Source organism: Festucalex cinctus, chromosome 16 (genome assembly GCF_051991245.1).
Source record: "Festucalex cinctus isolate MCC-2025b chromosome 16, RoL_Fcin_1.0, whole genome shotgun sequence".
Classification (NCBI taxonomy): Eukaryota; Metazoa; Chordata; class Actinopteri; order Syngnathiformes; family Syngnathidae; genus Festucalex; species Festucalex cinctus.
Window position 1 is genome coordinate 25203177 of NC_135426.1, and position 22673 is coordinate 25225849.

At 40.2% G+C, this 22673-nt stretch overlaps 1 protein-coding gene across 3 annotated transcripts in view; it reads left to right on the plus strand.

Annotated features, from left to right (window-relative positions):
- Positions 1–22673, plus strand: part of adam19a (ADAM metallopeptidase domain 19a) — a 40506-nt gene that overhangs the window by 16784 nt on the left and 1049 nt on the right. For 2 of the 3 annotated variants that reach the window (XM_077498985.1, XM_077498984.1), the window contains exons 3-22: positions 630–706; positions 6326–6407; positions 8453–8529; positions 9585–9774; positions 10413–10478; positions 10737–10808; positions 10876–11042; positions 11245–11329; positions 11985–12127; positions 12243–12420; positions 14366–14455; positions 14658–14853; positions 15866–15974; positions 16793–16997; positions 17786–17863; positions 18206–18314; positions 18395–18536; positions 18626–18719; positions 21988–22203; positions 22278–22456. In XM_077498985.1, the coding sequence (XP_077355111.1) occupies positions 630–706; positions 6326–6407; positions 8453–8529; positions 9585–9774; positions 10413–10478; positions 10737–10808; positions 10876–11042; positions 11245–11329; positions 11985–12127; positions 12243–12420; positions 14366–14455; positions 14658–14853; positions 15866–15974; positions 16793–16997; positions 17786–17863; positions 18206–18314; positions 18395–18536; positions 18626–18719; positions 21988–22203; positions 22278–22456 (2555 nt within the window). Of the gene's footprint in view, positions 1–629; positions 707–6019; positions 6225–6325; positions 6408–8452; positions 8530–9584; positions 9775–10412; positions 10479–10736; positions 10809–10875; positions 11043–11244; positions 11330–11984; positions 12128–12242; positions 12421–14365; positions 14456–14657; positions 14854–15865; positions 15975–16792; positions 16998–17785; positions 17864–18205; positions 18315–18394; positions 18537–18625; positions 18720–21987; positions 22204–22277; positions 22457–22673 lie in introns of those variants that run through there. The other variant, XM_077498986.1, reaches the window with a different exon arrangement.

Here is a 22673-nt window from a genome sequence, read left to right on the forward strand (position 1 = left end):
ACCAAAATCTCCTTCTCCGTCCTTCTAAATCCTCACATCCCATTTCTCATCTTCTCATTCGCCGGCTAGGATTTGGCCAACTAATGAAATCCCAATGACATTCACAAAAGCGGCCGTCGCTCGGCACGAGGTAACGGCGGCTTTGCGCGTCACGTGTCACGCGTGGGCGCCAGGGTGAAGATTAAACCTCTTTCGCCATAACTCGGCTCACGTCACCAGGAGCCGAAACACAAAGAGCGAAAGAGCGGGGGCAAAAAAAAAGGAAAAAAAAGCAAAGATTTGAAAAGCGTTTTTCAGTATGCAAAATCAATCAAATGGAACTACAAAGACATGCGAGTGGAAACAAAGACGACTGCTGTGCTGCTTCAGAAAATGCAATACGGTAGAACGGGAAGCGAGATCTGCCGCCAATTTCGAGTAATTGACGTTGTACGATATAAACGACTGTATAAGTCATAAATATACCACAAACTGTTCATTCCTGAAACTCTCAGGTGGCTTGAGACCAAATATGGAATAGAAAGAAGCATGTGAAGGTGGTTTTGTGGAAAAGCTCTCGAGGAACAAACGTTGATTTTCGCCTCCATATAATGACCTGACTCTCGAAATGTCTCTTCTTAATCCAACAGGATGAACAGCCAATTAGAGGGGAAATTGTGCTCTCCTCCGGTGACCTCCAACTGGTGCTACAAGTAGAACATAACCAGTGAGTATTCCCACTGCAATTTGAGCCGAAATTTCCTCCTTCGCCTCGATAAATGCCTGCTTTCCATCTTTGAGAAAGCGCAACCTTGAGTTGTTTGTTCCAGCGCATTTGCCGCTTGGAGCGGCCAAAAAGCTCCAAGGTTTTATTCACTTTTGGTTTTATGTGTTAAAGGAGACTTTATGCATATTCCCAGGTGCTTTAAAAAGAAAATATCCCGGGGCCAAGGATCAAGAATTATATTACAATTGACACCGCTGCCTTCTTTCTTCGCAAACTTCATTCGTTCCTAAACTATGTTTCAAACTGAAGTCATTATATAGAATGACTTGATTTGCTTGATCAAGAATATTACACATGAATGTAGATTTGATCAAACTATTTCAAACACCACAAACTGTGTAATGAGATCAGAAACACAAACGCTGTTCTCATGTTCCGCTCTTATTTCCTTTAAGAGCACTTTTTGCAGTTTTTATTTTGTTGGAGGTCATCTTGATGAATTTAGAGGAAAATAACAACTGTGAAGTGGTACCTTAACTGATGAATTTTAATTCTTAACATCATTTAGTAGAGCTTGAACAATTCACGGATAATATTAGCTCTTTTAAAATCAGGAAAAATCACCCGATTGTTTTGTTTTTTTGTTTTTGGTTTTTATTTATTTATTTTTTGACACATTAGCACATTACAACTTAATATAAAAATATCTCCTCTCAAAATAATGAATTTTTCTCTCTGTTGTATTCTGTCGGATTAGTGTGGTCTCTGTATCCACATCCGAAAACGACACGAACAGCACGTTTCTGTAAAAGAAAGATTCAGTGTAGGTTTTGCCACACCTCAATGCAATTGATCAGGTATCTATGAATTATAAAACAATAACAAAGCATTCTTGTTCAATGATTCTTTAAGCTTGTGTAACACGGCTACGGTTCGTGACACCTTCCATTTGACATATTTTATATGCGTTTTGATTGTTAAATGTTCATCAGTAATAATAGCAAGAAACTTCCTTTCTATTTTTATACCTTCCACAGTCAGTGTTGCTTCAACATCGATATTTCTACAACTGAACATCCTAAATCTGGTTTTCCACATTTTTATAGACAGTCTGTTGGCGTTGAACCACTTTATCATACATTAGGTGGTGTCGTCTGCAAACAAAATACATTCTAAGAATTTCAAAATGGTTGAAATATCATACACATAAAGGCGAAAAAGTAGTGGCCCCCGAATTGATCCCTGGGGCACCCCACAAGTTACATAACTGTTTTGATTGTCGAGTATTGAATTCAACATATTGTTTTGTATTTCTTAAGTAAGTGGGAACCCAGTGATGTGCAGCACCTCGTATACCATATTTCAGCAATTTATGCAATAATATTTGGTGATGTAAACTGTCAACTGCCTTTTGACGATATATGTAAGAAAGCGGACAGCTCCTTGCATCACCATCTTGTAGTTGGACATGAACATAACATGAAGAATCCGACTTTTTGGGGGCGGAGGATGTGGCGAGCGAGAAGCAGCACGCTGGATGCGGCAGGCTCCAGTTGCTTGGAAACAGATTGACGTGTGTCGAGTCGGAGGAGACAAAGCGGCCGCTTTTCGGAAGGTCAGCGGCAAAAACAAGAAGCCGGGAGACAAAAAACTAAACGCAACCACAAAAGTTGGCATTCAGTGAAGACGCATCGCACAAAAGCTGATCAACATTAGTCGGTGTTAGTAGTGCACAAGTTTGGACCAGTGAATGTTGGTCCCAAACAGATGGGGGCCATGAGGAGGAGGGGGCGGGGTTTACTGGCCACCAAGCGTGCTTGCGTTTCACTTCCAGTTGAAGTTGTAAAATTCAGGGTGGTGGGGAGGGAAGCCAATTTCACATTGTGTATTCACAAATTTGGTTTTCTTCTCACAAATGTTGTTTTCTTTTCACTTTTATTTATTTATTTACTTATTTATTTTTGATTTTTGGTCCTCCATAGTGTTCATTGGATTCATTATTGTTTTCCATGTTTTCTCCTTGTCGTTTACTGTACAACTCATAAACAATGAATGGGTCTGTCGACTGTAATCCCCCAAGTGTGGAAAAAAAAAAAAAAAAAGGTTTTATGGCTGACTCATAATGCTGTAGACAGAATAAATGTCCGACCATCCATGTAGTGGTTGGTTGGCCACACGTTTTTAAAAATTATTTTTTTTTCAATTCAGTCCCATGAGACTGGTATGACAATAAAAGTGTGTCGTTGGAGTGGTCGCATGCCTCCCGGACATTCCGGAGAAATCTGCAACGGCGACCACACAACATGTCGTCGGATGTTTGAATAGCGAGCGCGTGAGTCACAGTCTGCTATTTGTGTAATGGGAGCGAGCTGGTCTCCGGGTCCAAAACCTCACAAGGACAAGAGTGTGACCAATAATGTCAAAGCAACTGGCAATACGATCGCTTGTCACTGTATTCTAATCCCAGCGTTATCGCGGAAATTGCCGCAACCCCGAACAAACCAATTTATGTTGGATTTTTTTTTTTTTTTTTTGCCGACAGTCTGCTATCAAGACCATCAGAAGAAAGTCAAAGCTCTTCTTTCCCAACTGGGAAACGTGTCCTAGATAACGTGCTGATTTCAGCTTAATGTATTGACACGACACCCAACATGACCAGGTGGGAATTTGGACTCCTGCGAGACTCCAGATCGTTTTATGGAATGACATCAGTCTGTTTTAGTAGCCCACTTTTCTTCATTGATTTCTTTTTCAAACCCAAGGAAATTATTTGTTTGAACTCAGCGCCAGCCCGTCTGTGTTTCCACTTTGTGATTTCAAATCAAATACGGCCTTTGTTCTTCTTATCGGCGTCTATTCCGGCTCGGGATGACGCGGCTGTGATGATGACTGGCAGCTCCAAGTCAACAGTGGTGTGAAAAAAAAGAAAAAGAAAAAGAAAATGCTGATGAGCTTTCAGCTTGCAGGATGTCAGTCCTGGGAGGGGCGGATAATACCCGATTCAGTAGCGATGCGGTACCTTGACGTGTGCATTTATTTGTTATCTGTTGCCAAGCTTGCGACTCAAATCAACATGAAATGAATGGACGTGACATTAGTCTGATCAAGAAACAAAAAAACAAAACAGTGAGAGGACATTGTGATTTTCTAGAAATGTTATAGAATTAATTATTTGAAAATGGAAATGGAAAGAAATATTCGAGTATCTTCTTTCATCAGGAATAAAAAATGTACATTTGTATCTGTTTCCATTTGCAGCAATTAGCATAAGAATATAGCTGAGTGTCATCATTATTGACAAACCTGTTGAAAACACTGGGGAAAGAGCTTGTTACAAGATGGCCCCAGTTGATCTCTTATACTCTGCTGCCACCTGTTGGCCGTTTTTTTGTAATAACTACCACTGCTTTAAGCAACTTCTTCAGGTCAGAGGCTGCATCAAGCCTTCTGTATTCTCTATCATTAAAAAAAATGTTTTTGGGACCATGGCAATATTTAAAATGTGCAAATGAGTTAATAATCGACAAATCTCAATTTTTTTGTCAACTAGTCAATGAATCATATTTAAGAAAAATATGTTTTAGTTTCCATTCCTTTGTTCTAAAAAAGGACTTTTTTTTTTTTTTTTTCTTCAACTTGACAGTGCAGAAAATGCACAAACATAAACGAGTTACGATTCTGGTTTGGTCAGTAGTATCAGAAAATTGGCAGCAATGTTGATCATTGTTTTTCAAAATAAAAGCAGATTTAGCAGATGTCTTACTTAAAAAAAGAGAGTCGGTCTGCCCTCATTGAGGACTCGAGAAATTGGATATTTATTGTCGAGAGGCTTTGAAACGATTCTAAATTAAACAAGATTTCTGAACAATTACTTCAAATTTTTATCGATTCATTTCAGAATCAATTAGTTGTGGATTAGTCAATGACTCATTGTATCTCTAATAACATTGTTAAATGTGAAATTTGTTATTTCAGAAGTGTGTATAAAACTGGCAAGAGGGCAGCACAAAGAATCAAAGTTTCATTGATGAGGTTTAGTTTGACAGTAAACTTGACCTGCGAGTGTCAATAAGTTTTTCATCTTTGTTGAAAAACTCTTTGTCAAGATATGACTGTACTTGTAAGACTGGCAGGAAGTGTTGGTGAGTAAGTGGCGCTCGGCAGCAGAAATCCGTTGAAGACCGAGAACAGGTGCGGCTGTCGTCAACCGTTTCCTGCCCAGTTCAGGAAGTAGCCGACTTGATGGCGTGCGTCTCGCTTGAAGAGCAGGTGGGCCTCATCGCTCACGACGTGACCTTCTGAAAGCGACTGGCCGAGACGGGCCGCGAGCGAGCGACGCGACGCGACGTCCTGCTCGCCATCTTTCATTTGGCAACAGCCCCCATCACCTTTCACGTCACGGTTTTTTGATGTGATTTTTTTCCCACGAATGACTTATTTAAGCTCTCAAAGCATTTTTGTGTTTGTTCCCTTCACTTGGCAGACGCTTTGCATGCAAATGGACTCACGCGGTCTGAATGCAAGTTTGCACCAGACCGATCGTGTGCCTTCAATTGGCAAGCGTGAAATATTAATACGGCCATTTTTCTTCACAAGGGTCGCGGGGGGTGCTGGAGCCTATCTCAGCTGGCTTTTGGGCAGTAGGCGGGGGACACCCTGAACTGGTTGCCAGCCAATCGCAGGGCATGGATCAATACATTCTATCTTAAATGTTTTAAGTGTCCCAAAAATGTCTTCTTTTTTTTTAAGATGTTTTTTTTTTTTTTTGATGCTACAGCATACAGACAGCTTTGGTGCCGTCTCTGAACTGAAGAGAATGCTTGAAGCAATGATTTGTTGTTACAAAGACGGCCAGCAGGTGGCAGCAGAGTATAAGAGACCGGAGTATGAAATATTAATATATATTTTTTAATTTAACTTTACAACAGAGAGAGCAAGAGAGGGAGAGAGAGTGAAAAAAAAAAATGGATTGATTTTTGTCGATTTTTGTCTTATGTTGTAATGTGTCATGCAAAAAAATGTGTCTTTTGTGTCGAATCATTTTCTTGTCCCCCATAAAGCAGCAATTGTGTGTTTGATTTTGTGCAGTGTTGCTATCGTTGACGTCTGTTTTTTCCAGATGTCTCTTAGAGAAGCAGGGAATAATATGTCATCACATTAACGACATTGATTTGCATTTTGGTATTTTTTAACCAGAGGCCAACCAATTTGATGTCATCATGGGAAGAAAATATTTTCCCCTCCGGCTCCACACAGAAATGTAATTGCGCCTCATTTTATTTCCGACTGGAATTCAAGCCACAGTAGGTGTCGATTTTCCAACGGACTCATGCGAACGCGTGCAAACGTTTGCGGGTGATGGATGCGTTTTCGCTGGCAAAAACCGCTGGCAAAAACCGCTCGCAAAGCTGCAAGCTTTCATATTGCGCATGTGACAGGCGATCATTGTGAAGCGCTTTTCGGCCTGTTGATGCCAGCGGGCACCGTCCGAGACAAAAGAGCGTTTCAGTCCTTCCTCGTAAGTCGCCAACATGTGACGTTTACAAGGCGTCTCACTCGACTGTTATAGTGAAAGTCGAGCCTGTTTGTGACGGTAATCAACGTGTTCTTCTCTTTTAGTGAGCTTTTGGGTCCAGACTTCACCGAGACTTACTACGCAGTCGACGGGCGGCCGCTGACCGTGACCAGTAAGAATTACACCGTAAGTAAAGTGAATACAAATTGGGAATTAACACAGCAAAAAGCAATAAACGGGCCCTGGTGTGTCCTTTTTAATGACCAATCCACCATTAGCTGCCGACATTGGCTGATTTCGACCAGTGTGTGTGTGTACGCAGGCTCCCTCTCGTCCAGGGGTGTCAAACTCACGTTAGCTCAGGGGCCACATGGAGGAAAATAACACGATATCATTAACAAAAAATTGCCGACATTTATACGCAGATTTTCTAAATGACGGAGCACAACTGTCATCGTATTGTTCCCAAAAATAACACAAATGCAATTTGCCCGTATACGTGTTAAATCCACCTGTTTTGCATATATTGTTCCCAGAATGCATTGCGTGGCACAATTAATGATGTTATAGGGACGTTAATCCTTGTCATATCTATTTGTGTTACCAGTTATTGAATTTGTGTCGTATGATACAAAATAATAAAAATTCAACAAACCGTAGTTGAAGTTGCGTGTAAAATAACGACCATTCCCCGTAAAAGTTGCGTTGCACATCTGAGGACTGCTTGTGAAATTACAAATGTATTTGTTTTGATTAATTAGTCCGACGTTAGATTTTTTTTTTTTTTCACTTTACAAAATCATCTCACTGGCCGGATTAAACCCATTTGTGGGCCTGATGCAGCCCACGGGCCGTATGTTTGACACCGCTGCTCGAGTCATTATGGTGAGCTTGCGAACTGGGGGATGCTAGCTTGCTAAGCTAACTGTTTGCTATATGGCAAGTGTGGAGTAAATATTTTTCAATGGCAAGTACATTTTCCCCCATAATTCCACGGGGTATCGACTTGCACTTGGTAAAACATTTTAGCCTATAAGTATATTCAATTGTATTTCAATTCTCTCTGTAACTAATCCTCATCTCCACGGCGGCAAATAAAGTCCGCTTGTAATAAGCGGACGAGGAGTCGAGCGAGAGAGAACAGACGAAGCCAATGCTAGTTGCTAAGCTAACAAACACTTGAGTGTGCAGTCGACTTTTCACTTTTCAGTCCGTCTGCAGTCGCATTCAAGCGGAGAGCAAGCCAAAACTGACAGAATGATGTTCTGCTTACATGGCAGAAGATTGAAGGTGAGACACTTGACTCCAGTCGGACTTGTGAGGTTTGTCTTTCCCAAAGCAATTACAGCGTGACGTCATTTCATCCAAATTCACATGCGGTAAAACGTCACAGCCCCCTTAAAGATTGCTGGGTTTTTTTTGTTTTTGTTTTTTTTAAGCATTGTCCTGATTAGAACTGAAAGATTTTCAGTTGAGATCTTCTTCTCAATACGATTGCAATTTTTTTTCATCCATTTTTGGGTCTCATAAGGTTTATGTTAAGACATTAAAAGTGAATAAAGCAAAGTTGTTGTTTTTTTTGCAGCCATAACAATTTGAAGAAAAAAACCGTTCTTCTACGGTGCGATGTCGATTTCAATGTGATGAATCGTTCATCCGTCGTCCTGAAGATATTTTACATCACGAAATATGCCAAAATGCATCTCCATTCGGACGCCGCACCCGCTTGTCTGCGCACACACGTGAGAGCCGCTGCGTTGGACTCACACCCTGGCAGAAGTTAATTGCTGGTTGGTGGGTGGGAGGTGGGCCGGTCGCCCCCCCCCCACTCTCACTGACAATTAATTTGTATGTTCGCTATAACCGAGCTGGAATGAAAGAGCTCATTTCACGCTCTGATGAACTGACAATTTGGGATGCTTTAAAAAAAAAAAAAAAAAAAAATCCAACCTGCTTGCATAATTTAAACCTGGTGGCGATAAAGTCTCCTTTTAACATTAGCAGCTGGTAATAAGGCCAAAATGGCGGCGTTTGACATCTTGAGCTACTGTGATTCTTTTTCTGCTTCAACAAGGATTCACAGCAGCCGATTTGCTTTCACTTTGATGTCGTGTAAAAAGCGACTCAAATTCAAATTCCGAATTCGGACGTGACGAGAAGAAACGTTGCTCATCCCATGTGGCTTTTATGTCATGTCTTCATCAAAGATTTTTGTTTGTGTTTTTCTCCAGGATCACTGTTTCTACCACGGCAGCGTAAGAGGACATCCGAATTCCTGGGTGGCCGTCAGCACCTGCTCAGGTGTCAGGTGTGGACGACAACTCGACGCTCTTGACTTTTTTTTTTCTTTTCTTTTTTTCCTGCAGACATTGACCGCACGTCCGCCGCTCGCTCTTTAGGGTCTCGTACAGTTTCACCTTTGTTAATATTTCAGCAAGGAAAAAGAGATGTGATTCATGTCCCGACTGATATGCATGCAAATTGGCTCCTGTTTCCGGCACAGGTGCCGTCTGTGTGATGATTCCCACTTTTGCACAAGATCCTCATTAATCCTGACAGACGTTCGTCCTTGAAGACGACTCATTTGATCCTCTTAGCAAGCGCTTGGCAAACTTTTTTGCAAACGCCCGACCGATTCATCGGCTAAGGCAAAGACTTTCCATCCCCCCCCCTCAAAATTTGACAGATTTTTCCTGATTTTTCTCTTTACACATATTGTAAAACTGTCCAAAAATGTTCACATCTTTGATATTACAAGAGTTATATACTTCTTAACAGAGACAACTTCTGTGAACAAAATTGTGTATTTCTTCAACACAATTGTCATGCAACATGTCAGTCAGTCACATAGTGTAAACTGTGACACATTTTTTTTTTTTTTGTGTAACATTGCAAAGGTAAATACATCAATAATATTACTTCAATATTAAATCCAGCATTATTAATGTTCCTCAGAAATTGTGTGCTTCAAAAAGTCAAAACATAAAATATGTTTTGAGTCACAGATACATTTCTTACGCACGTCTTCTTCGCCTGAAGACTTCCGTACATTTTCCCGCCACTCTTATGAGGAGCTCCCCCTAGCGGCCCGCCAAGTAATTGCTCAATAAGTAAATGACAATGGAGCCGTTGTAGAGGCTGTATATGAACTACAAATATCGATACTTGGCATAAGGCAAGTATCACAATTTATCGCGATATCGTCACACTCCCACAAGAGCGAGCTAACTGTCGACGCTAGTTTTAGTTAGCCCCTCTGTGGCGTTTCAATTCTGTTAGCATTAAGCTAGTGGTTATGCTAAGAATAACTTCTTAGTTTGTCTGTCGTCAAGTTGAACACGCTTGTTGTCACCTTTGACCCAGGGGCCTGATATCTTTGAATTGGAACAACACCTACTACCTGGAGCCGATGGTCGGCGCGGGTGCGCCCCTCCGCCATTCCTTGCTGCCCGCGGAACAACTGGAATTTAGAGGCGGAGCCTGCGGCCAACAAGGACATCACGTTGCGTTGTCGAACCGCATGGCCGACTTCCTCAGACCGCATCATTTAAGGGTGAGTGTCAAAAACAAAAAACAAAAATGGATGCAGGCATCGTCATGAGCTGATCACTTGTCCTTTGAGTCCGTTTTGCTGGATGGATGCGGAAGTCTTTTCTTAGCTGGATGTAAACGGTCGTGAATCGCTCTCAGGGTGCCGCTTCCAACGTGTCTTCACAAAGGAAGATGAATTGAACGTAGCTTGCTTAGCTCCACTTCTCCTCGGTATCCTCCGCCATCATTTGTCTTGAATGCTTTGCGTATTTTCTTTCTCATTTATCCCCCCATATTTCTATCATCAATCACTTGAAAGGGTTCACATCATTAGCTGAAGCGCTCTTAGCGCTCCACTGGGGCAACATCCATTTCTTTATCTTCCTTATTCCCCTGGCTCTCCATTTTCCGCGTGCCGGCTCCCCATTAACCATCCCGGTTTGGAGTGCAGAACTGACGCCGCTTTGGCTTTTTGTTTGCTTCTTTCCAAATAAAAAGAAAACGGTGAACCATGAACTCATGTTACATCCACTCAATTATTCGACACAAATAGCGCACATTCGCCTGAGGCTCATCAAACGTTTGGAAGCTGTTAGAATGCAGCCAGGTTAGTTTTATCTATACGTATGTTTGCATTAGTCATCCTCCTCCTAATTCCAGGTGAAAAGAAACACGTGGGGCACCACGAAGTACATGGAGCTCTACATTGTGGCTGACAACACACTGGTAAGCCACGCCCATAATCCATCATCTCATCCCAAGAGCCAACGGCTCGCTTATTTACACTGCTCACAACAACTTTGCCATATTCAGCTTCCGAGTAGGGCTGAGAAAAAAAAAAAGTCTTTCTTGCAAAAAGGTGCAGCGTCTAATTTGTGTAATTACGATGATGGACAAGAGTGAAAGCGGCAAAGCGAGACTCATCGCGTTACGTTGAAACGGTTGGACCTCATTATTGCTCGGCTGCGTTTTCCTTTCCTGCAGTTTAAACGACAGAATCGAGACTATGAGAAAATCAAGACGAGGATCATGGAAATTGCCAATTACGTGGACAAGGTAAAAGATGCGCTTTTGTCGTGGAATTGACCGCATCATCAACAGGAACTTTTTTTTTCTTTTTCAGTTCTACAGGGCTCTCAACATCCGCGTGCCTCTCATTGGTCTGGAGGTGTGGACGGAGCGCGACCAATGCATCGTTACGGAGGAACCCAACGCCACGCTCTGGTCTTTCCTGCAGTGGAGACAAAAGTTGAAGTCCCGCAAGAAGCACGACAACGCGCAACTGCTCACGTGAATACAAATATTATTTCGCTCCTTATCAAAGGATGGGAACTTAGTTTGAGAAGGCGGATGGAGGTTGTCTGGGTGTCCTCCTCCTCCTCCTCCTCCTCCTCCTGGCATCAGCGATCGATGTGCATCCACCGTGAAGTCACTAAATCAACATGGAGGAGGAGGCGCTTGAGTGATGTTTACGCGCGCGCCTCTTTCACAGCGGCGTGATCTTCAAGGGGACAACGATCGGGATGGCGCCGCTGGAGGGCATGTGCAGTCTGGAGAACTCCGGAGGGATCAATGTGGTATGTGCGAAGGACTTTTTCTCTTTTTTTTTTTTTTTTCCTTCTGCCTCACTGATCAACATGAAACCTGTTGACATGACCGACTATGATGATTTTTTTTTTTTTAGGACAAAACATTCCTTCTTTTAGCAAAAATAACCCGATTATGAGTCAAAAAGACAAAAAAATAAATAAATAAAAATTGGATTGTTTTGTGCCCGCTTTTTGAATCATAATTTGATTATTTTTGGACGTCAAGTTTTTTGGTTACTATTGTACAATTTTTGGGGGGTTATTTTTTTTTGGGGTTGGTAGTTGGGTGGTTCAAAAAAAATAAATCAAATCAAATAAAAAATCAAATTCATCCAAGTAGTACTGGTTTCCTTTTTGACCAGTAACTGGGTCATTTTTGTACAAAACAGTCAAATTTTGAGGGTTCTATTTGTACATAGCAATCCAATTTGGGGGGCTATTTTGTACAAAGAAAACATTTTTTGTGTTGTTTTGTGCCTAAAAAAACAACAACAAATTGAGCCAAATAGCAGTCAGTCCCCGTCTGGGCTAAGAAAGAAACCGTTATTTTACTCTGTTATGCTGTTGTTCCATAATGTTGCCCTGTTTTTGGCGTGTGCGTTTTGGGACTGAATCGTAAGCGTTTTTGCTTTTTGTAACTCAGGACCACTCGGAGCTGTCCATCGGCGCCGCGGCCACCATGGCCCACGAGATCGGCCACAACTTCGGGATGAGTCACGACCACGACGGCTGCTGCGTGGAGGCCACGGCCGACCAGGGAGGCTGCGTCATGGCCGCCGCCACCGGGTGAGGCCCGCCTTCCGCCTTCCGCCTTCCGCCTTCCGCCTTCCGCCTTCCGCCTTCCGCCTTCCGCCACTCGCTTGCCCTCCAACGTGACCCGCCGTCCGTGACTCCCTCCCAGGCATCCGTTTCCGAGGGTGTTCAGTCAGTGCAGCAAGCGCGACCTCGACAGCTACTTCCAGAAAGGAGGTGGCATGTGTCTCTACAACATGCCCGACATGAAGGACCTGGTCGGGGGGAAACGCTGCGGCAACGGCTTCGTGGAGGACGGAGAGGAGTGCGACTGCGGCGAACTGGATGTGAGCGCGTCGCCTTTTCTCTTTGTTAGCACCTTCGGCCATTGATTAGCAAGGTCTGTTTTGCCGAAGAGGGATCGTCCGTCTCCTCAAACGTGGACCAGATGTTTGCCGTGTAACTCCAAAGGTTAAGCCAGCCTTGTTTCGTGGGAGGGGCGGAGCAAATTGGTGTCTGACTGCCGCGAGAGGCTCTTTGCAATTTTTGCATTGCACATGAGACAAGCTGCAAAATTGCATCAACTTCCTCAACGTCCAAGTTGACGCGTGCTCACTGAAGTACTCATTCTTAAAGTTAAAATAAAAAAAAGGACCGTCCACAAGTACAATGTTGTCAGTTCTGTACAACATTTGATGACTTGGCACGTTGCTTTGTGCGATGCTAATTCAATCATTGGTTCTTTGTCAAGCGAGTGTCAGAGCGCACAACCGCACGTTGTTGTCGTCGTCGCTCATAATCCCGTCTCCGTTCCGTCACGCCAGGATCGTTTGCCTGCTCCCCCGTGCTCGAATCGACTCGCACGTTTGTTTGGAGGAGCGCAGCGGCGGGCGCTACAGAGGGCGCCATGGCAACAGGCCATGCTGTGTGTGTGTGTGTGTGTGTGCGTGCGCTGTGACACAACAGCAGCAGCGTGTCGCACCTCTGCGTTTTTATTTTTATACTCGGCGCCCACCGCTCGCTCCTCGCCAACATTTTGTCAAGTTTCGACTCGGCTGTCATCTTCTTTTAATCTTCTTGCCGCAGAAGTGACGCTGTAAAGTGTCTCAAGTTTAACCTTACAGAGTTTATTTGCCATTGAAAGCTTTTCCTTGTTGACGCCGACTTGCTGATTTCCACAGCCAGCAGAGGGCGCTTCAACTTCTCAAAGAGGAAGTCAACCCACAATTTTTCTTTTCATAAATATGTTCGAGGTGCCCACAGTAGACGAAACACAGAATTCTGATGAATATTGTGTTTGTGGAATATGGATTATCCATTTCAGGGGGCGGCCATTTTACCAATTGCTGTAGACTGAAAATGACATCACAGTTGCTCAGGGCTCAAGTAATGACCAATCACAGCTCAGCTTGTGCACGTCATACGAGCAAAGTCAGAAAACAGGTGAGCCGTGATTGGTCGTTACTTGAGCCCTGAACAACTGTGATGTCATTTTCAGTTGACAGCAAGTCGCAAAATGGCCGCCCCCAAGATAGGTGTAAATGGGTGAATTTTGATGCTTAATTCATATTACGCAATTGCAATATTGACCAGAATATTGCTTAGACTAGAAGGGCTGCATAGAACATATTTTTGTACTGTGTATATATATATATAAAAAAAAGAGAAACATTTGGATTGAATTCCCTTTAAATGAAAATGTAATTATTCTCCATGGTCAGCAGGGTATGGAAACACATTCCGGAGTGGCGAAATCATGTTTGCAAGCTCTTAGCTTCAATGTGATGGCCGATTATCGCTTATAAATCCACAACTCACATCATTTGAATGCATTTAGTCAAGTACAAGTCAAACAATATTTTCATTATGTCAACTCTCAGATACATGTCAAGTCAGACATGTTTGTTTGTTTGTTTGTTTGTTTTTACTGGCGGGAAAAATGTCTTCCCAAACTAAAATAAAATGTTTCTGACAGCTTTTGTTTTTTTTGTTTTTTTTACTGGCAGGAATATATTTTCAAAGCAGAGAATATTTGCACTTCTTCCAATCAAAATGACCTCATTCATTTTCTCCATTGGAGTGCAGTTAAGTCATCTTTCAGAAACACAAAATTGCTCCCTCGTGTTAAAAACAGGAAGTTATTAAGAAGAGCGCAAGTCAGAAATGAGAAAAATCCTCAGCCTGAGAAAATTTCATAACTGTACATATGAAATAAAAAAAGAAGAGGAGGTGAGGTGGACACAAATGTCCCACGAGGTGACGAAATAACAGCTGACACGTGTTTGCTTGCAGGAATGCACCAATGACTGCTGCAACGCCAACAATTGCACCCTGAAACAAGGAGCTCAATGTGCGCATGGAGTGTGTTGCCAAGGTTGTAAGGTAGTGCAAACACGCACACCGCATCTCATCTCTGCTCTCATCGCTTCCTTCAAATGTGCACGTTCTGATGTCGCTCAGTCAACTTTTCACCTGACACAAGTGACAAAATCAGCAACTTGTTTTTTCTCTGAAAATCAAAATGCAATTTCTGTTCCAAGCAGTTCAAAGTGCACCCAAACAGTCTCTGTGCTTGCCTCGCCAGTTGAAGCAAGCCGGGACCTTGTGCCGGGGCCCGGCCGGGGCCTGCGACCTGCCCGAGTACTGCACGGGGGCGTCGCCTTACTGCCCCGCCAACGTCTACCTGCTGGACGGCTCGTCCTGCCAGCACGGACGGGCCTACTGCTACAACGGCATGTGTCTGACCCACCAGCAGCAGTGCTTGCAGCTGTGGGGATCCGGTGAGCACAAGCAGGCCACACAAACTCACCGGGAGCGCGAGTGCCGTTCTCCGAAAGCAGGAGCTGTGGATTTTGGGCCCAAAAGTTGCTGAATCATTTTAAGCCATGATTATTGCATTATTTTCAACCACAGCAAAACCATTTCATGCTTATCAGTATGGCTACTTTTTAATAAATAAGCCAATTTGGGTCAAAAATGGAGACATCCGCTACATGTGTCAATTTGGTCCAACTTTCTGGGTGCGCTTGTTTTAAACAAAATGAGACCATTTTTGGGGTTGTTTTGCACTAAATGACACCATTTTGGGAGGGCTGTTTTAAACAAAATGGCTTCATTTTGTGTTTTGTTAGGCACTTATATGACCAACATTTTTTTTTTAGTTTTTATTTATTTATTCAAACAAAATCAGCCAATTTTTGGGGTTGTTTTGCACCAAAATGACCCATTTGTTTTTAGGGTGTTTAAAAAAAAAAAAAGACTCCATATTTTTGGGTTGTTAGGCACTATACGGCCCAATTTTTGATTTGTTATCCATCCATCCATTTTCCTGACCGCTTATTCCTCACAAGGGTCGCGGGGGGTGCTGGAGCCTATCTCAGCTGGCTCTGGGCAGTAGGCGGGGGACACCCTGCACCGGTTGCCAGTTAACTCCCAATCCCTGTCTAAATTCTGGGAATTGATGTCAAGGAAAGTCTTAATAAGAGAAGTCTTAATTGGGTGGTTACATTTTTCTTTTCGGGAAAGGTAGCCAAGAAAGTTATGGAATCTCCCAGCACTTTTTTTTTTTTTTTTTTGCAATTACATCAACTTTTTTAAGAGTCAAATAAGATGGCTATGAAATGATTTAAAACTATTCTGGCTTCATTGTGATATATTTGCAAATTAAATTATTAGTAGAAGCAATTTGGGGATGGATCAATTAATTAGTCTGTTTTTTTTTTCTGTTTGCCTAAAAGTTGTGAATGACTGTCCAAAGAGTCCAAATTTGGGATGCGGCGTGTTTTTTTCCAGGTGCCCGTCCGGCCCACGACGCCTGTTTCCAAGACGTCAACGCAGCAGGAAACGCTTTCGGGAACTGCGGCAAAGATGAGCGTGGAAACTACGTCAAGTGCGCCAAAAGGTGATTGCGACACCGTGAGCGGCATCATCGAGGACGCCGACACCGAAAGGGAAATGGTGGACCAGACGTGCGCATAATCCTTTCCAATGTTAAGGATAAACAAAGCGGCCAATTTATGCGCAGCAACTGTCTCGTTCTTTTTATGTTTCGCGTCCAAGAAAAAAAAAAATTGCACAGCTGAGTGTGAGCACTGGAGATGATTTGTGGGCCCGTTTGTTCTCCCCCTCCAACATCTGTTTTTTTCTTTTGGAGGCCGTTACCATGGCGCGATGCTCCGGCTAATTAATGGATCCAAATGAGCAATTGAGTTATGTTAATGAACCTGCGGATTAAGGAAGTTGATTGCCGCGCTGCCCACAATGATTATGTGGTCCCACGGGAATCATTAGACGTTGTTGCGGTCGCTGATTAGAGGAAATGTAAATGGCATATCTCCCCTGTTACAATCTGACTAATCTTTGCATTAGTCACGGCAACAACTCTGCTTCATCGTCCTGTAATTGTCGTCCTTCTTTTTGTTTTTTCTTCCTCAGATGGCGTGTGTGTTTGTGTACTTGCCTGTTTTCATTTGCATATCAATGAGGAAGAAGGTACAAAGAATTTAGAGTACCTGGAAATGACCTACTTCATTTTTTTTGTCATAGCAAAGTGGAAAAATAGATGAACATTTTTATTTCAGTTCATTTTAATGATTTTTTTTAGAGCAGGTTTTATTTATTCAAAAATGCTTTGTGCTCATTTAATTTTAGTTTTTAATATATACATACATATGGCTTTTTTTTTTTTTTTTTTCTGAACTGCAATCACCTCGTGCCCAGTGACGCCAAATGCGGCAAGATCCAGTGCCACAGCGCCGCCAAGAAGCCCAAAGGCACCAACGCCGTCTCCATCGACACCACCATCAAGACGGGAGGCATCGAGGTCAAGTGTCGCGGCACTTACGTCTACAGCACCCAGGACGGCCAGGGCGACCTGCCCGACCCGGGCTTGGTCATGACGGGCACCAAGTGCGGCGAGGGAAAGGTGAACTGTCGCTCGCTTGCAAATCTCTCTGGCTTTTGTTTTGTTTTGTTCCAGAGACTAAGAAGATGCACCGACTACGGCTTGCTAGACAGTCGATTAAACTTGCCTCTCAAGACGAGATTTATTTACAGTATATCTTTTATTTTTGTTTTGTTTTATTGTCTGCCGTTAGAAAGTGCATATATTGTCATGCAGCGAGCGTTCCCAAGCAAACCTCGCAGGGGGCAACAATAATTGGACTCTTTTGCATGAGCTGTTTAAAAATAATACATATAAATAATTAAAAACAAAAAACTCGCCGCTAACAAAAAAACTTTGACTTATCAGTGTGAATAAAAGCCAACCAAAAGATTCTGAGAGCAAAATATTAATGGCGCCCTGGGCACTTTTTACCATCTCAATAGCGACTGTGAAATTCCAAATAAAACAGCAAGCAGTAGTCTGCCCTTTCATCCATTCCGCCTCTCATGGAAATTTTTATGTATTTGCTTAGACTGTCGTGCCACTTCCTTTTAATGTGATCAATCATTATTATGCCGCTGGAAAAAAATTGCTTGAATAATAAGTTTGGAGGTTTGTTTGCTCTGTCTGTAAACGAGAGAGAGAAAGAGTGAGAGAGAATGTGTTTGAGAGAGCATGAGTTTGTGAGTGAGAGTGAGGAAGAGACATTGAGTGAGAGCACCTGAGAGAATATGTGCGAGTGAGTACCTGCATGTGTGTGACGGTGTGAGAGCTGCGTGTGATCTTCGCCAGCATGCGGCTCCAACGTTTTGGCGTTCTCTTGGCAGGTGTGCCGGGACCGCCGATGTCAGAACGCATCGTTTGCCGAGCTGGAGTCGTGCATCTGGCGCTGCCGTGGCAACGGGGTGAGCACACAAAAGCCCGTCCGAGCGTCACGCCGCTCGCACCTGTTGTACAATGGCAGGAAGAAGAAGACGCCGGCAAAAATCCACCACGTGTGCGAGCAGCCTGAGGCAGATAAGGAGACATCGTGCAAGATTGACGAGTCCATAAACCTCTTGGCGGGTCAGCTGGCTGTTGGCTGATAATGGAAGCAGCCGGAATTGTCCATTGCGTTGCCTTATTATCAAGTCGTCCGATATCGCAGCCCATGTTTGTTTACACGCTGTGAAATCATCCAGACTTGCTGCCGGGGGCCGTTGGTCGTTCTTTTTCCCGCTTTGACCGGCCTTGACCTTTGACCCCAGGTGTGCAACAGCAACGGCAACTGCCACTGCCATCGAGGGTGGGCGCCGCCCTTCTGCGAGAAGCCGGGACTCGGAGGCAGCGTGGACAGCGGCCCCGTGCAGTACGATAGTGAGTACGCACGCACGCGCGCTGTGAAAAATGTATCAAAGTGGAAGCTGACGAGCAACGTGGTAACGTCGCGCGTGCAGGTCAGGTGGGCTTGGTGGCGGGACTGTTGTTTGCCTTCCTGGTGGTCCTGCCCGGCGTGCTGCTGCTCTTCTACTGCTACCGGATCAAGACGTCCTTCTTCCACAAGTGGCTCGCGCAGAGAGAGAAGAACAAGAGCAACAAGTAGCCAACCGATTCTCAAAGTCATCGCCAGAACGCCTTTGAAAGACAGGTTTGGTTGTAATGCTTGTATTGCGCCCTCTTGTGGTCAGGACGAAGTTGGAGAAAGCCAAGAACAGCCACCTGAATCCTGCCTTTCACCTGAAGGTTGTCGGACCAATCAGCAAAGCCAGCAGCCACAAGGGAGTGAGCGATTCTCTCAGGGGTCACGTTCAATGAATTTCAGAATTTAAAAAACATGTTTATATATTTTTTAGTTTTGTATTTTTTATTTATTTTTGTCCTCAAGCAGAAACATTTTCAAAAATCAGTTATTTTATTTTTATTTTTGTGTTTTTATTTATTTTTGTCCTCTAGCAGAAACAAAAAAATATTGTGTTTTTATTTTGTTTTTGTTTTCTAGATTTATCTATCTATTTATTTATTTATTTATTGTCGTCTGGTAGAAACAAAAAAATATCATGCTTTAATTTTATTTATTTATTTATTTTTTACCTCCAGCAGAAATATAAAAAATATCATGTTTTTAATTACTTATTTTATTTAATTTAATCCTCAAGCAGAAACGTAAAAAAAAATCATGTTTTTTTTTTTAATTTTTTTTTTTTTATAGATTTATTTATTTATTTATTTATTTATTTATTTTTGTCCTCGAGCAGAAACATAAAAAAATCATGCTTTTTTTAAATATATTTTTTGAATTTATTTATTTATTTTTGTCCTCTAGCAGAAACATTTTCAAAAATCAGTTATTTTATTTTTATTTTTGTGTTTTTATTTATTTTTGTCCTCTAGCAGAAACAAAAAAATATTGTGTTTTTATTTTGTTTTTGTTTTCTAGATTTATCTATCTATTTATTTATTTATTTATTTATTGTCGTCTGGTAGAAACATAAAAAAATATCATGCTTTAATTTTTTTAATTTATTTATTTTTTACCTCCACCAGAAATATAAAAAATATCATGTTTTTAATGATTTATTTTATTTATTTATTTAATCCTCAAGCTGAAACGTTAAAAAAAATCATGTTTTTATTTTTTAATATTTTTTTTTTTTTATAGATTTATTTATTTATTTATTTTTGTCCTCGAGCAGAAACATAAAAAAATCATGCTTTTTTTAAATATATTTTTTGAATTTATTTATTTATTTTTGTCCTCTAGCAGAAACATTTTCAAAAATCAGTTATTTTATTTTTATTTTTGTGTTTTTATTTATTTTTGTCCTCTAGCAGAAACAAAAAAATATTGTGTTTTTATTTTGTTTTTGTTTTCTAGATTTATCTATCTATTTATTTATTTATTTATTTATTGTCGTCTGGTAGAAACATAAAAAAATATCATGCTTTAATTTTTTTAATTTATTTATTTTTTACCTCCACCAGAAATATAAAAAATATCATGTTTTTAATGATTTATTTTATTTATTTATTTAATCCTCAAGCTGAAACGTTAAAAAAAATCATGTTTTTATTTTTTAATATTTATTTTTTTTATAGATTTATTTATTTATTTATTTTTGTCCTCGAGCAGAAACATACAAAAATCATGCTTTTTTTAAATATATTTTTTGAATTTATTTATTTATTTTTGTCCTCTAGCAGAAACATTTTCAAAAATCATTTATTTTATTTTTATTTTTGTGTTTTTATTTATTTTTGTCCTCTAGCAGAAACAAAAAAATATTGTGTTTTTATTTTGTTTTTGTTTTCTAGATTTATCTATTTATTTATTTATTTATTGTCGTCTGGTAGAAACATAAAAAAATATCATGCTTTAATTTTTTTTATTTATTTATTTTTTACCTCCAGCAGAAATATAAAAAATATCATGTTTTTAATTACTTATTTTATTTATTTATTTAATCCTCAAGCAGAAACGTAAAAAAAAATCATGTTTTTATTTTTTAATTTTTATTTTTTTTATAGATTTATTTATTTATTTATTTATTTATTTTTGTCCTCGAGCAGAAACATAAAAAAATCATGCTTTTTTTTTAAATATATTTTTTGAATTTATTTATTTATTTTTGTCCTCTAGCAGAAACATTTTCCAAAATCAGTTATTTTATTTTTATTTTTGTGTTTTTATTTATTTTTGTCCTCTAGCAGAAACAAAAAAATATTGTGTTTTTATTTTGTTTTTGTTTTCTAGATTTATCTATCTATTTATTTATTTATTTATTGTCGTCTGGTAGAAACATAAAAAAATATCATGCTTTAATTTTTTTAATTAATTTATTTTTTACCTCCAGCAGAAATATAAAAAATATCATGTTTTTAATGATTTATTTTATTTATTTATTTAATCCTCAAGCTGAAACGTTTAAAAAAAATCATGTTTTTATTTTATTTTTATTTTTTTTTCTAGATTTATTTATTGATTTATTTTTGTCCTCGAGCAGAAACATAAAAAAATCATGCTTTTTTTAAATATATTTTTTGAATTTATTTATTTATTTTTGTCCTCTAGCAGAAACATTTTCAAAAATCATTTATTTTATTTTTATTTTTGTGTTTTTATTTATTTTTGTCCTCTAGCAGAAACAAAAAAATATTGTGTTTTTATTTTGTTTTTGTTTTCTAGATTTATCTATTTATTTATTTATTTATTGTCGTCTGGTAGAAACATAAAAAAATATCATGCTTTAATTTTTTTTATTTATTTATTTTTTACCTCCAGCAGAAATATAAAAAATATCATGTTTTTAATTGCTTATTTTATTTATTTATTTAATCCTCAAGCAGAAACGTAAAAAAAAATCATGTTTTTATTTTTTAATTTTTATTTTTTTTATAGATTTATTTATTTATTTATTTATTTATTTTTGTCCTCGAGCAGAAACATAAAAAAATCATGCTTTTTTTTTAAATATATTTTTTGAATTTATTTATTTATTTTTGTCCTCTAGCAGAAACATTTTCCAAAATCAGTTATTTTATTTTTATTTTTGTGTTTTTATTTATTTTTGTCCTCTAGCAGAAACAAAAAAATATTGTGTTTTTATTTTGTTTTTGTTTTCTAGATTTATCTATCTATTTATTTATTTATTTATTGTCGTCTGGTAGAAACATAAAAAAATATCATGCTTTAATTTTTTTAATTAATTTATTTTTTACCTCCAGCAGAAATATAAAAAATATCATGTTTTTAATGATTTATTTTATTTATTTATTTAATCCTCAAGCTGAAACGTTTAAAAAAAATCATGTTTTTATTTTATTTTTATTTTTTTTTCTAGATTTATTTATTGATTTATTTTTGTCCTCGAGCAGAAACATAAAAAAATCATGCTTTTTTTAAATATATTTTTTGAATTTATTTATTTATTTTTGTCCTCTAGCAGAAACATTTTTAAAAAGGCATGTTTTTATTTATTTAATCCTCAAGCAGAAACGTTAAAAAAAAAAAAAGGTGTCTTTTATTTGTATTTCTGTATTTCTTGTCTTGTAGCTTCCTGCCACCAGCAAAGAGGTCCTTCCTCTCCGACCAGCCCCGGCGGCAGGCGGCAGCCAGCCGGTCAACATCGTGCGGCCCCTGCGGCCCGCCCCGTTGACTCGGGATGTCAAGGGGCCCTGTCCCCCGCTCCCGCCGGCCCCCCGCAAATCCCCGCAGCAACTGAGCCCACCCAAGAAGCCCCTGCCCCTCAACCCGACGCGATCGCCATTGGTGAGGGCTGCCTGAAGAACGACTGCTTCCATCTTGCCTGAAGCTCACTCACTTTTTGTTTTTTGTTTTTCCAGCTCAGACCGTCGCCCTTGCCCCCCCAGAGGCCCCTTCCCCTCAGTCCCGCCAGGGGAGGCTCCCCAGTAAGGGTGCTTGCCTCGAAATCGCCGCCCAGCTTGCTGGTCATGATGCCACCAGCAGGAGGACTCAAACCTGCGGGCAGGGGGTCAGGCAAGCCCCCTCACAGAGCTCTCAGGTGGGGATTTTGCTGAGCATTTTCTTTTTTTTTTAATATTACTGCAAATATTCTGCGGTGTTGTTGATAACAAACATTGATTAAAATGAAGCGCAAAGTTAATATCAAACAATGAAAGTTCCACATCAACATAACTGGCTATGGAATGTCATACATAACTTAGGAATGACTGCCATCTAGTGGTGTTCACTATTAGCTATTTGTTTTTTGTTTTTTT